The following is a 16013-nucleotide window of genomic DNA, read 5'->3' on the forward strand; positions in this document are numbered from 1 at the left end:
GGATGTAATTGCAACAAAACCAAATTAACGTGGGTTTAATATAAGTTAATAAATTAAATGATTGAACTTTAAACCTTAAATAACTATGTTTACAGATAAAACATGATTTCTAGGCCAATGAAAAAAAAAATATAGATGCAGTGCTTTTGAATATCAATATAATCTTGTTATGTAAAAATCACAATAGATCACCATTATTCTAACACCCCTAATGTTTGTAGTAAAACTTAAAAGATGAATCTCATACCTTTCCTTTCTTGTATCTTTTTGTTTCCATCCTGTCCAGTCAGTCAAGAAATTATTTTCCTGCATTTGTTTCAAAGCGTTTCTGCCTCTGTGTGGCTGCAGCATGTTAAGAGAAAACAGTTTGTATCTATAATTGCAGCAGCAGAATAAAAGTGGAGGAGATTCAGCTCCAGGAGAAGATTGTTGAGATTCTCTCTTATGGATTGTTTGAAGTGCGGAGGTTAAGCTCCAGTACACAAACCCAAGATAACCCTTCTTATCAACAACCAAACATTTGTCGTACGAAAAGAAATGTCTGGATCACAAACGCCTGATTCTTTGATATCTTGACCAGCTGTGTGATGACAAACACTTGTTTCTTCTCACAGTGAAACATTTATTCATGTCAACTTCACTCTACTTGACTCTGGTGTTGTAGTATTTATAGATGAAGTCGTAACTGCTTTCATTTGTTTTCAAACCAAAATATGTCCAAACATCAGCTTTAAAAGCTGCTGGACTCACTGTATCCTCTCGTCCTCAGTCGTAACTGCTTTCATTTGTTTTCAAACCAAAATATGTCCAAACATCAGCTTTTAAAGCTGCTGGACTCACTGTATCCTCTCGTCCTCAGTCGTAACTGCTTTCATTTGTTTTCAAACCAAAATATGTCCAAACATCAGCTTTTAAAGCTGCTGGACTCACTGTATCCTCTCGTCCTCAGTCGTAACTGCTTTCATTTGTTTTCAAACCAACATATGTCCAAACATCAGCTTTAAAAGCTGCTGGACTCACTGTATCCTCTCGTCCTCAGTCGTAACTGCTTTCATTTGTTTTCAAACCAAAATATGTCCAAACATCAGCTTTTAAAGCTGCTGGACTCACTGTATCCTCTCGTCCTCAGTCGTAACTGCTTTCATTTGTTTTCAAACCAAAATATGTCCAAACATCAGCTTTTAAAGCTGCTGGACTCACTGTATCCTCTCGTCCTCTGTCGTAACTGCTTTCATTTGTTTTCAAACCAACATATGTCCAACCATCAGCTTTAAAAGCTGCTGGAGGCACTGTATCCTCTCGTCCTCAGTCGTAACTGCTTTCATTTGTTTTCAAACCAAAATATGTCCAAACATCAGCTTTTAAAGCTGCTGGACTCACTGTATCCTCTCGTCCTCAGTCGTAACTGCTTTCATTTGTTTTCAAACCAAAATATGTCCAAACATCAGCTTTTAAAGCTGCTGGACTCACTGTATCCTCTCGTCCTCAGTCGTAACTGCTTTCATTTGTTTTCAAACCAACATATGTCCAAACATCAGCTTTAAAATCTGCTGGACTCACTGTATCCTCTCGTCCTCAGTCGTAACTGCTTTCATTAGTTTTCAAACCAAAATATGTCCAAACATCAGCTTTAAAATCTGCTGGACTCACTGTATCCTCTCGTCCTCAGTCGCAACTGCTTTCATTTGTTTTCAAACCAACATATGTCCAAACATCAGCTTTAAAATCTGCTGGACTCACTGTATCCTCTCGTCCTCAGTCGTAACTGCTTTCATTTGTTTTCAAAACAACATATGTCCAACCATCAGCTTTAAAAGCTGCTGGACTCACTGTATCCTCTCATCCTCAGTCATCGCCTCATTCTTCCTTTAGTTTAGAACGTAACGACTGCTGCCATCTAGAGGCCGGAAGTTAAATTGCAACACAAACATGAACATGGCGTGAATGAATGTTAATTGTCAATTATTTGATTTTAAACAGACTTCTTTTAAAAACTATGAACCATTAAATAACTAAAGTAATCAAAACAGTATCGTGAAAAATAATATCGTGATATATTCAGAGCTAGTGGAGTCCACTGTATCCTCTCATCCTCAGCCATCATCGAGATCCCGTTGGATTTCATGGTTCTTTTAGCTGCTGTGGACATAATGTCTGGTGCCCTCTACAGGCCGGGAGCTTCATTGCAACACGAAGATGAACAAACAATCTTAATTAACAACTGCAATGTTAATTGTAGATGTAAAAAAAATACAATTATTGTATTATATACACACTTTATTGAAATGTTTAAATAAATAACTATGATATGATAATGAATTTAAAGCCCAAAACTAATCAAAAAAGTCAATACAGTGTTGTTTCATATGAATATTGTTAAAAAACATCGTTGAAGTTTATTGATTTTCTGACACAACCTACAAATAACAAAAGTCATCTCGTCAAGATCCTGCGAGTGATTTAGAGAAGAACGTCGACTAGAAAATTAAAATAAATATTGATTTCACGACTGGTTTGAGCTCAAGACTAAAATAATAATCACTGTCGCACACACACACACACACACACACACACACACACACACACACACCATCACACTAAAGGACTGACTCTTGACGGCTAACATCACAGGCATAATTCGAGGAGGAGCCATGTTTATCTGAGGTCCTCCAGAGATGTCCTCCTCACAACCACCGACACAAGCCACTACACACCTACTGTACCTCTCGGGGACAGAGTGAAAGAGAGAGAGAGAGAGAGGGAGGGAGGGAAGGAGGGAGGAAGGAAGGGAGGAGGGAGATCCATAGAAGAAACACAACCCAAGAGCCTTAAGCTTCTTGAAATGAGCTCGTTGAGGTGTGACAGGAGGCGAGAGCGAGAGATTTGTCCGGCGCTGACGAGGAGGTGAGGAGCAGCTCTTTATCCACAGAAGAAGTGATTGTTGGACAGTTCCTCGCCGGCGGAGAGAGAGAGAGGAGAAGAGAGAGGAGAAGAGAGAGGAGGAGAGCCTTCTTTTTTTCTGCAAGAGTTGCTCCGGCAGAACCAGGAGGCTTCACCTGGCAGATTAGAGGAGCTGATCTGAGGGGCGACTGGAGGGTCAGCCATGGAAGCCAACTCCAAGAAGCACCGCTTCAGGAAGGGTCGGAGTGCGACCTTCAGCATCGACGGCTTCAACATCACCATCGGTAAGATGCTGTTCTGTCGCTGCGTTCCCGGTGAAGTTGGCGCCGCCGAACTCCATGGTAACGAGGCGGCTTCGAGTGACGCCGACATCACCGCGAGTTCCATCGTCTTGACAACCAGAGCGCCGGTGAACTTCTGAGGCACTTGTTTAGATTCTTGAGGAACGTGACGAGGAGAGAACGTGAGGATTGTTTGGTTGAAGTTAAAGCAATGAAAGTTTGTTCCTTAAACATCCAAACTGAGATTTTTCAAACTAGTTCGTAACTAAGAATGAAACAAGTTTTTTTCCTTGAAGTTTTATGCATTTGTTTCCCCCAAAGTTGAACTATATGCAGATGATAAACCGTCCATTGTTGTCAATACTTGAACCACTTTAGTTAATCCTCTTCCTTAACTGTTGAGTGGACTGAGGAGCTTTCCAGGGTGTCCCTTCGCCATTTCCTCCAGAGAATCAACAGAAAAAGTCAATGGATTATTATTTTTTTTTTTGCTTTAAATTCATTCTTTCAAAATCTAATTATATACCTAAATAATAACAATAACATAAAGGGGAATTTTTGGAATGGTTTTGGATTTTAAACAAATGGAAAACATTTTCCAGCGTTCGCAGAAGCAATCGTAAGTTTCAATTGAATGTTAACAAACGGCATCAAGAGAGTTCATACCCCTGCCAAGGAGCTTATTGCACATGACTTTATATCAACACGAATGAACGATAAAATTGTTGTGCTTTATTTTATGAATTTAAATATAAATCCATTTTCTTCTCACCCTCTTGTCGACTAATGTTGGGATTATTAGTAATCTGTTCTTTTTAGAGTTAAAGACAAAACTGTTTGTTCATTTTAATGTAGCGACTGGAGCTCAGTTGTCTTTGTCTTCAACCAAAAAGACACTTAAAACATCCAAATACCTTCAAACTACTCTCGTCTGTAACGTCCTCTGGGATTGAAGCCTCGACATGAGAAGAATTGTTCAGAAAAGATAAACAAGCTGCTGGACTCACTGTATCCTCTCATCCTCAGTCATAACTGCTTTAATTTGTTTTCAAACCAACATATGTCCAACCATCAGCTTTAAAATCTGCTGGACTCACTGTATCCTCTCGTCCTCAGTCATAACTGCTTTCATTTGTTTTCAAAACAACATATGTCCAAACATCAGCTTTAAAAGCTGCTGGACTCACTGTATCCTCTCGTCCTCAGTCATCGCCTCATTCTTCCTTTAGTTTAGAACGTAAAGACTGCTGCCATCTAGAGGCCGGAAGTTAAATTGCAACACAAACATGGACATGGCGTGAATGAATGTTAATTGTCAATTATTTTATTTTAAACAGACTTCTTTTAAAAACTATGAACCATTAAATAACTAAAGTAATCAAAACAGTATCGTGGAAAATAATATCGTGATATATTCAGAGCTAGTGGTTATTTTATGAATTTAAATATAAATCCATTTTCTTCTCACCCTCTTGTCGACTAATGTTGGGATTATTAGTAATCTGTTCTTTTTAGAGTTAAAGACAAAACTGTTTGTTCATTTTAATGTAGCGACTGGAGCTCAGTTGTCTTCGTCTTCAACCAAAAAGACACTTAAAACATCCAAATACCTTCAAACTACTCTCGTCTGTAACGTCCTCTGGGATTGAAGCCTCGACATGAGAAGAATTGTTCAGAAAAGATAAACAAGCAAGTGTTCATTTTAAGCTTTGTAAGTAAGTAAGTAAGTAAGTAAGTAATATTTATTTATTTAGCGCTTTTCGAGACCAGGGTCACAAAGCGCTTAAACAATCAAAACAATACTCAAAAAAGTACATACTTTAAAGATCAAGATAATACTGAGAGCAACACAGGAGTTCGAGAAATTCAAGGAAAAGCCTGAACAAATAGAAACGTCTTAAGATGTTTCTTAAAGGAGTCAGTAGATCATCAAGAGCAAAGAGAGAGAAGATCGTTCCAAAGCTTAGGAGCAACAGTCTGAAAAGATTTCTCTCCTCTGGTCCTGAGCCGTGTGCGTGGAACCATAAGTAGATTCTGATCCACAGACCTCAGAGCCCGAGCTGGGGTGTAAGGCTGGATCAGATCACTGATGGAAGGTCTGACCATGAATAGATCTGAAAGTAAGAACCAGAATTTTAAAGTTGATCCTGAAAGAAACTGGAAACCAGTGAAGAGTTTTAAGGATCGGAGAAATGTGAGTTCTTCTACTAGAGCGATTCTACTTTGAGTTGATTCTACTTTGAGATTGTAGTCAAAGTTCCAAGTGTCTCAGTGTAAATATCAAACTGACACTCAAAAGAGCAGATTACTCTGAAAATAATCCCAAGCTTTAGTCGACATGAGCGTGAGTAGAAAATGAATGAAGTTTGAATTTTGGGTGAATTTGGATTTTTAGTTTTCGCTTGTCCAGACTGAGGCAGCAGAACATAGAAGCCATGCAAGTGAAAAGTAAGAGTTACTTATATTATATATTTTCTCTTGAATCCGACTTGTAAACCTGCATTTATTAATATTATAGACATAGTATAATTATTAACATGTTACGGTTAAATATTGTAACAACCCTTTATTATGATTATAGATAAAACGTTGTTTATTTTCTTATAGTTCGACAAGTTCATAGAAATGTTTATCTATTAAGGAAAGTGTTCTAGAAATCCAAGTCTTCACACCTACACCTGGCATTTGTACTAATTAAAAGCATTTGTGTTTCAAAGTATTTAAGTCTAAACTCATGGTTTTTTTAAAAACCTGCCGGTTCAGACGTCCTGCTGTGACTGGACCAGATAACAGCTCATTATCTCCATCAAATCTCTGTGTTTCTCGTCCCTCGTCGACAGCAGATCTCAACTCTCTTGGCCTTTCCTTGTATTTGTCGACGCAAACTTATGTTCGCGCGACTCCGCCAACGATGTTGAGAAACAGTGAGTGCGACGCTTCACGAGTCGTCTCTCGCTGCACTTATAGAACTTGATAGTACTGGACAGTAGGAGCTGAAAATACTCCAAACAAACTGCCGAACTTTTTTAGGAGTTTCTTCAACGCTGAGGAATCGACTCGTTTTCAGATGCAAGTGCGGTTTCACTAGTCCTGTGAAAATAACTTGATCCACTCTTGAACATGTTGTTAGAAAAGATTAATTCACTTGTAAATTGAGACATTTAAGTGCCTTGATTTTGTCTTTAAAATTAATATGCAAATGTTCTTGGCATTTGTTCATTTTTGTGTTGCAATTAAACTCCCGGTCTCTACAGGGCAGCAGTCATTGACATGAAACCCTGCAATATTGTGGTGATGACTGAGGACGAGAGGATACAGTGAAGTTTTTAAAGCTGATGTTCGGACATATTTTGGTTTGAAAACACGAACTAAGTAACTTGTTACTATACTATCACAACACCAGAGTCAAGTACTGGACAATACTACACATATATACTTGTTACTACACTATCACAACACCAGAGTCAAGTACTTGACAATACTACACATATATACTTGTTACTACACTATCACAACACCAGAGTCAAGTACTGGACAATACTACACATATATACTTGTTACTACACTATCACAACACCAGAGTCAAGTACTGGACAATACTACACATATATACTTGTTACTACACTATCACAACACCAGAGTCAAGTACTGGACAATACTACACATATATACTTGTTACTACACTATCACAACACCAGAGTCAAGTACTGGACAATACTACACATATATACTTGTTACTACACTATCACAACACCAGAGTCAAGTACTTGACAATACTACACATATGTACTTGTTACTACACTATCACAACACCACAGTCAAATACTGGACAATACTACACATATATACTTGTTACTACACTATCACAAGACCAGAGTCAAGTACTGGACAATACGACACATATGTACTTGTTACTACACTATCACAACACCAGAGTCAAGTACTGGACAATACTACACATATATACTTGTTACTGCACTATCACAACACCAGAGTCAAGTACTGGACAATACGACACATATGTACTTGTTACTACACTATCACAACACCAGAGTCAAGTACTGGACAATACGACACATATATACTTGTTACTACATTATCACAACACCAGAGTCAAGTACTTGACAATACTACACATATATACTTGTTACTACACTATCACAACACCAGAGTCAAGTACTGGACAATACTACACATATATACTTGTTACTACATTATCACAACACCAGAGTCAAGTACTTGACAATACTACACATATATACTTGTTACTACACTATCACAACACCAGAGTCAAGTACTTAATAATAATAATAATAATAATAATCTCTAATTATATAGCGCCTTTCTAGACCAGGGTCACAAAGCGCTTTGACAGCCATTCACACATACTGATGGGAGTAGGCTGCACCACATGGCGCCGAATCTGCCCTCAGGAGCAATCAGGGTAAAGTGTCTTGCTCAGGGACACAACGACACAAGCTTGTCTGGAGCTGGGATTGAACCTGCAACCTTTTGGACTGCAGGCAACCACTCTAACATCTGAGCTATGATGCCCCCAAAGAGTCAAGTACTTGACAATACTACACATATGTACTTGTTACTACACTATCACAACACCTCAGTCAAATACTGGACAATACTACACATATATACTTGTTACTACACTATCACAACACCAGAGTCAAGTACTGGACAATACTACACATATATACTTGTTACTACACTATCACAACACCAGAGTCAAGTACTGGACAATACTACACATATATACTTGTTACTACACTATCACAACACCAGAGTCAAGTACTGGACAATACTACACATATATACTTGTTACTACACTATCACAACACCAGAGTCAAGTACTGGACAATACGACACATATGTACTTGTTACTACACTATCACAACACCAGAGTCAAGTACTGGACAATACTACACATATGTACTTGTTACTACACTATCACAACACCAGAGTCAAGTACTGGACAATACGACACATATGTACTTGTTACTACACTATCACAACACCAGAGTCAAGTACTGGACAATACGACACATATGTACTTGTTGAATATATCGTATTGAATCGTATCATGAGTTGAATATATTGTATTGAATCGTATCATGAGTTGAATATATTGTATTGAATTGTATCATGAGTTGAATATATTGTATTGAATCATATCATGAGTTGAATATATTGTATTGAATCGTATCATGAGTTGAATATATTGTATTGAATCGTATCATGAGTTGAATATATTGTATTGAATCGTATCATGAGTTGAATATATCGTATTGAATCGTATCATGAGATGAATATATTGTATTGAATCATATCATGAGTTGAATATATTGTATTGAATCGTATCATGAGTTGAATATATCGTATTGAATCGTATCATGAGTTGAATATATTGTATTGAATCGTATCATGAGTTGAATATATCGTATTGAATCGTATCATGAGTTGAATATATCGTATTGAATCGTATCATGAGTTGAATATATTGTATTGAATCGTATCATGAGTTGAATATATCGTATTGAATCGTATCATGAGTTGAATATATTGTATTGAATCGTATCATGAGATGAATATATTGTATTGAATCATATCATGAGTTGAATATATTGTATTGAATCATATCATGAGTTGAATATATTGTATTGAATCATATCATGAGTTGAATATATTGTATTGAATCATATCATGAACTGAATATATCGTATAGAAATCATGATAATGGTCGATGGCTTCAGCCAGAGTAGCATCAGAACCATATAGTGTCCAAAAATCCTCACAACTTCATAAAACTGTCAGATAAAACACCCTCGTCATTAGTTTTCTCCTGGACAAAATCACAGTCGTACACTCCAGCTGTGTGCGTCGTCATGGTAACCTAGAAGTGTCACAATCATTATCCGACTGGTTCTGGGAGTCGCTTCAACACACAGTGTTCGGTCCAGAACCGCCTCTGAAGCGTGACTCCTGACGCTGGTGCTTCATCGACTGGACCGTCCTGTTGAACACAACCTGCTTCATTATCGTGCGACAACTTCTCCTGCCAGAGAAACTCTTGACATGATGACAGAAACCTAAACCACATCAATCATGGCCCGGGGGCCAAAATCTGTTCGCTCGGTCATTTTTTTGTGGCCCGCTGGATGCTTGTCTCAAACTCAAGGTAGATTCATGTTGGTGATGTTGTGACTTGTAAATATGTTAGTATTTAAGATAAGATAAGGGATAGAGAGTAGGAATGTTGGCAATAAGAGAAAAACTGGAATTTGTTTGAAGAAGTGTAAGATGATCAAGATGTTCATCTCCATCATCGTTTATCTTCTTCTCTCTCCTGCTGCTGCTCCAGCAACACATCCTTGACCTCAGTCTGACATCTTTCTTTGTAAGTAAGTAAGTAAGTAAGTAATATTTATTTATATAGCGCTTTTCCAGACCAGGGTCACAAAGCGCTTAAACAATCAAAACAATACTCAAAAAAGTACATACTTTAAAGATCAAGATAATACTGAGAACAACACAGGAGTTCCAGAAAATCAAGGAAAAGCCTGAACAAATAGAAACGTCTTAAGATGTTTCTTAAAGGAGTCAGTAGATCCATCAAGCGCAAAGAATTAAAATTCTTAAAAGAATGAAATTTGTGATGATAAAAGTCAAACATTTGATATGTTCCCTTGAATCTGCTGAAGCTCTAAACTCACTTGATCATTTAAATCAGGCGTGTTTTAGAACCGTTTTAACGTCTAAATTATATTCACGGACAGTCAAAATAAATCAAGTAGTGTTTGTGTTTCACTCACTTTCACTCGTTTACAGGTTTATTTTCGGAGTAAATTCGACTCAAACGACGTGTCAAGAGTCACAGACTATTGTTACTTCAGGGAAAATACAGTTTTCTTTCAAAACAAAACACATTTCAGACATTAATAATCAATAGAACTAATTTCCTGACAGACCAGTTCGGATTCAGATCATCTTTCTGTGCAAAATAAAACACGTTATCATCATTTGCTTTGACTTTTAAGATGGAAAAATATCATTTAATCATTCATTTTCCAACACATGAGAGCTTCAGTCTATCCCAGCTACTCAGGGTGAGAGTCAAGAAAAAACCTGCTATTATTTTGGGTAATGTTGCAGATCGAGGAACTCCCTGGACTGGTTATTATTCATTCACTATTTCTTAGTTGAATTATTTGAAAAGTTTCACTTCTTTTCGTCCTAAATGTGAAGAAAACTTGAAGAAAAGGAAAGAATATCAATAAAAAACAATTATAGTTATTATTTAAGACGTCTTAAGTCTGTTTTTTTCAAGTCTCGTTCTAGTATCTGAACACAATATGTCCTTTTCCAACGTGTCGCTCCTGAATTAGAGCCTCCTGGTGTGAACTCATTAGCTCATATTTCCTCCCGGACGAAGAGTCTCGTGTCGCGACTCGTTCTTACCGTAATGAGGCTGATCTGAGAGCGAGGATGAAGCGCTCGCACCTCCCGACAGTTTGACGGCGGAGATTACAATCCGCCTCAGATTACGATGCCAGAGATTACATTATGATCTGATGCAGTGTAATTACCACGTGGCGTGTGCCGGACGATCACAAACACCAGGGATTAGTTACAGTTTCAGCGTCTATTAAATCAACAGGATTCAAATATGAATCCCAGATTAAAAGGACTTTCACCCCCTGACGATGCAGATGGTCGCCCTCAACCCCGGAGTTAATCCCGCGGAGGTTAGGATCGATTCGAAGGGTCATAGGTCGATCACAACCATCTGTCCGTCATCACAGGCCCAATTAATACGTTCTATTTCTGGTTTAATTTCATCGCGACAACTGGTCATCGATGTTCAATTATGGAATCAATAATTAACATTAATTAACTTGATTTTTCTTGTAATAGAAATACAAACATAGATCGTTTGAACAAGGTTTATACAACTATAACAGATACTTTGTTCCATTTTGATACCACAGGGATAGAAATATATGTATTTGTTAACGAGAAAAATGCAAAAAAAAATGTTTGTTGCAACAATTTACATTTAATATTTATATTAAAGTAAATAAACGGCATCTAGAACAAAAGGTCAAAGGTAAGGTTTAAGTATTGATACTTCTTTGAGTTTGAATTGACTTAAGATGAGGTTAAACACACAATGACATTGTTTGTATGCTCTGCAGACGTATGTATTACTATAATATTATTTTCATTATTATATCTATTATACTTATATTTTATCATAACACACCCCGAGCTGTTCTTCGACCGTGAAAGTCTGATTCTGAGTCGAGTCCATTAACATCCATGGTTTGACTCTTAAACAACAAAACACACAAACATGTAAACATGATGTTCGGCGCAAACACTTTCATCTTCCACCGCGTATTACTGCACCCGAGGGCCTCATATTCAAGTTTGTACGACTCATAACACCCTAGATTTGTCAAGAAATAATTAAATCCTAAAGAAAGCCACAGTGTTTTCCCGGCAAGTGGAGATTATAACAATCAAACAAGTGTCTTGTGTTATGAGGTGGGGACGAAAAAGTGTAATTTAAAGCTTAATAAATACCGAAGAATGACGTAATTTTATGTGTTTGTGGTTGGATGGTTGAAGTAGATACATGTTGACTTATAAAGATGCCAGTTAAGATAAGATAAGAGATGTGTTGTGAATTTGTTTGGTGGAAAAACACAGGAATAATTGAGATAAATTGAGCCTCAAAGATATCAATATCGTACTTGCTGTCATGTAAAGATACATTTGTTCGTCCAGAAGATGAAAGCGTACGAGTCGAGCTGATGTTTATTCGTTAGCAAGAGTCGACGACTTTGATTGATTTCCTTCTTCGACAAATTGGATTAACATAAACACGGAGACACATTCGTTGCGCTCAAAGGTTAATGTGTCGCAAATCAATGACAATTTGCAGTTTTTCTAAAGGATTGAAGCTCGGAATATTTTTTTGTTCAGCAGGATCGACACAATATTTACTCGTGTTTAAGTTCGTAATGTTAGGGTTTTGTTCGATGAACCGAACTCTCCCCGGCATCGATACGTGGTGATGGTGAAGAAGAACAGATACAAGAATGAGTTTAAGAGAAAATACTTGTTTATTAAAATATAGAAACAAGTCACATGATCATGAGCTCTTAGCAAACAGAAGTTGAAGAGTTGTCTTCGAGTGCGAAGCGCAAAGTTTTATCGAAATGGCGGATCTTTATAGTATGAATATTCAGGTAAACGCCTCTGGTCATTTGTACATGTATGATTGGTCAGATACTCTGAACACTTGACTTCTAAGATGGCCGCCTCACGTGGTGGTTGAGGAAAGTTACTGCATGATTTGATGTCTTTAAGAGAGAATCTGTTTATCAGTTGACTTACGCAGATGTCTGTCCTTGTCCTTGTTGGAACCAGACTTGCTGCCATCATCTACAGATTGTTGTGTATCTCTCAGTGAGAGTGTCGAAGAGCTGAGCACATGGATTCTAAAGAGAGGCCATGATTCTTTAATATGAATTAAATATGAAAAGATTATCAATTAATCAAGTCATTAAAGTCTCGTCTTCGGCGAGTCACGACATCGACGCGCGAGCCGAAGGAATAATTGACGAGCGATCGGTTCATTAACTCTCAGCCATAAAACATGTGATCGTCGTCAAAGACTGTGTTTGTTTGCCTTTCATTCATGTCGCACGAGTTAAATCCTGCTTCAACACGCGCAGTATTTCAAATATATCTCTAAAAAACGATCGAGTCCCAGTGAAAGATGAATTCAAACAAGCATCTGAATGGGATGAATAATTGAAAAGGTTGTTTCAACATTATGAGAACACAAATGAAAAATCCCTCCAGCCAACGACACCTTTAAAAAAAAAAAACAACTTTAATTTATTCAGTGTTGTTTCCTGCGCCGTGTTAGTTAAGAGGAAAAGTTAATTGTCCTGGACTCTCAACAATTCCCTCCTCGATCAGAGGTAATTTTATAGCGGCTGCTGTCGCTCGACAACAAGTCATTACATTACACACAAGTCTGTCGAAGCACAACAAGTATCAATAGTCATTAAGATAACAGAGAGTTTTTATCATTTACTTAAATACAATCAAGAGGTTTTTTTTCTTTAGTTTAATCAATGTTCTCACAAGCAAATAGTTTCTCAACAAAATATTAAAGTAATGAATTATATTTACTGTATTTTTTTTTTAATATATTATCATCTTCACGTCTTGTTTCTTTCACGTTAGAAAAAAAGTCGTAACGTTTCCAAACGAAAGATGCTGAATACTCTTGGTTGTCTCCCTCTAGAGGACAACGTTAACTACTGCATACTTAACCTTGTTATTAAGTACATTTTTTTTTTTTTTTTTGTTTAGGTGCTTTAAAAATATGTTTTAGCGTGAAATTCCAGTGTTTATTTTCCTGCTTGATATGGAAGAGTTTGAGTCAATAATCTATACACCTTTAGAATTACAAGTACACTCGAAAAATACACATTTTAAATTTTGTTTTCGTTTTTTTTTACAGTGGCAAACGAAGATACAGAGAGTTCCAGTAGACCACAGGCCAGTTTTTCACGTGAGTAAAATCGTTATTTAATCATTAAAAAAAAGGTTTAATATCGATTAAATAATGTGGACTGATTTAAAGATAAAAATTTACCATTAAGCTACAAAGAAACCCGATTGAAAAATGTATTATTTGAATGAAATGTTCGTTACACACTGAATCACAGCAGTACACGCATGTGACCGTTAGAGGGCAGCATTCGACAACTGTACACGCGACCCTTTTTGTTTTTTTCCTGACGCTTTCAAATGTCAACACGTTTATTTTATTTACATCCATGAAAGCCTGCAGTCGCACCTAAATATGAAAGATGTATGGATTGTGTGACATTTGATGGACAGGCTCAAAGTCCCAGAGCGCTCTATGGAACGCCATCACGGCGGGGATGGGCATCAAAGGGAAAGAGCAGAAGGCCCCCAGCAGTGACCCCCGCAGCCCCGAGGAGATCCTGGCCGACGAGCTTCCTGCCACCGACCAGCCGGACGCCACCGAGAGAACCGCCATCAGGTTTGAAACGCGTCATGGACTCGTTTTTTACTTTGAGACGCACGGACGTCAGTGACCTTTGACCTTTGACCTGGTGACGAGGGTCTCGTGACTTATGAGTTGATAAAAATTGAAAGTAGGAACGGCGTGAAGGCGTCGAGACGAAGACCAGCGACGACCACGACTGTAGATTCAAGACCAGAGACTATAGATGGACACCAGACCTGGTGTGGGGGAACATGTGACCCCTCGACTGTGTTTATGTGGCTCTGATAAGGTCAACATGTCATCAGACAGATCATGAAACTGCATGTTTGTCTGTAGAGGTTTTGTTTTAATACGTACGTTTTGTTCTCAATATATTTAGACTTTTAAATGGTTTGGTTTTTGCTCAACAGTCGCTGAATAAAATGTGGTCCCTGAGGAAATACATGTTCCACGACTGATCCAGACTGATTCTGACTTCAATAACACTTTGATGAGATGAAAAAAAAGATTTGTACGACTATGACTCAAGATCAACACAATATAACACAGAACATTTGAAGCAACTTTTGTTAAAAAAAAAAGGATAAAAATGTGGGATCTGTTGGTAAACATGTTGTGTGTATTTTCAATACTATATGTATCTCGATTAAGGATACGATATATAGTGATCGTGAAGTAACAAGTATATATGTGTAGTATTGTCCAGTACTTGACTCTGGTGTTGTGATAGTGTAGTAACAAGTATATATGTGTAGTATTGTCCAGTACTTGATTCTGGTGTTGTGATAGTGTAGTAACAAGTATATATGTGTAGTATTGTCCAGTACTTGACTCTAGTGTTGTGATAGTGTAGTAACAAGTATATATGTGTAGTATTGTCCAGTACTTGATTCTGGTGTTGTGATAGTGTAGTAACAAGTATATATGTGTAGTATTGTCCAGTACTTGACTCTAGTGTTGTGATAGTGTAGTAACAAGTATATATGTGTAGTATTGTCCAGTACTTGACTCTAGTGTTGTGATAGTGTAGTAACAAGTATATATGTGTAGTATTATCCAGTACTTGACTCTGGTGTTGATAGTGTAGTAACAAGTATATATGTGTAGTATTGTCCAGTACTTGACTCTGGTGTTGTGATAGTGTAGTAACAAGTATATATGTGTAATATTGTCCAGTACTTGACTCTGGTGTTGTGATAGTGTATTAACAAGTATATATGTGTAGTATTGTCCAGTACTTGACTCTGGTGTTGTAGTATTTACAGACCACATGACTCTTGAAGTAGTTGTAACTGCTTTAATTTGTTCTCAAACCAAAATATGTCCAAACATCAGCTGTAAAGATGCTGGACTCACTGTATCCTCTCGTCCTCAGTCGTCCCTGGGACCTTGCATTCTGACTTTAGCTGCAGAGGATGTAATAACTGCTGCCATCTAGAGGCCGAAGATGAATAAACACAAGCCTGAAAGATCATGTGTAAATACAATAATTTTTATGATTAATTTATTTTAAAAACAGATACAGTATCTATATTTTCTTCCACCTCTTCTAATGATGAATCAGACATTTTTTTAATTTTAATTTTATTGAAATATATTATTTTATAAACCGTTGACGCCTCGTACTGACGATTATCATCCATCGTACATCACTTAGATAAACACACACACACACACACACACACACACACACACACACACACACAGATACACACACACACACACACACACACACACACACACACACGCTGTGCTAATTG

The 16013-nt window shown here is 37.5% G+C and overlaps 1 protein-coding gene across 1 annotated transcript; it reads left to right on the forward strand.

The window, feature by feature from the left end:
- Positions 1-3103: 3103 nt before the first annotated feature.
- LOC148064185 (dual specificity calcium/calmodulin-dependent 3',5'-cyclic nucleotide phosphodiesterase 1C-like) lies at positions 3104-14341 on the forward strand. Its single transcript, XM_087810381.1, has 3 exons — positions 3104-3185; positions 13738-13788; positions 14121-14341. Exons 1-3 carry the CDS (start codon positions 3104-3106, stop codon positions 14339-14341), a joined length of 354 nt encoding a protein of 117 aa, XP_087666507.1.
- Positions 14342-16013: the final 1672 nt, after the last annotated feature.

Source organism: Callionymus lyra, chromosome 16 (assembly GCF_982586985.1).
Source record: "Callionymus lyra chromosome 16, fCalLyr1.hap1.1, whole genome shotgun sequence".
NCBI lineage: Eukaryota > Metazoa > Chordata > Actinopteri > Syngnathiformes > Callionymidae > Callionymus > Callionymus lyra.

Bases quoted from the DNA above. Each gene is read 5' to 3' on its own strand.
- LOC148064185 (XM_087810381.1), top strand. From the start codon at position 3,104: ATGGAAGCCAACTCCAAGAAGCACCGCTTCAGGAAGGGTCGGAGTGCG. The intron at 3,186-13,737 runs GTAAGATGCTGT...TTTTTTTTACAG, and splicing joins CGGCTTCAACATCACCATCG to TGGCAAACGAAGATACAGAG. The intron at 13,789-14,120 runs GTGAGTAAAATC...TTTGATGGACAG, and splicing joins ACCACAGGCCAGTTTTTCAC to GCTCAAAGTCCCAGAGCGCT.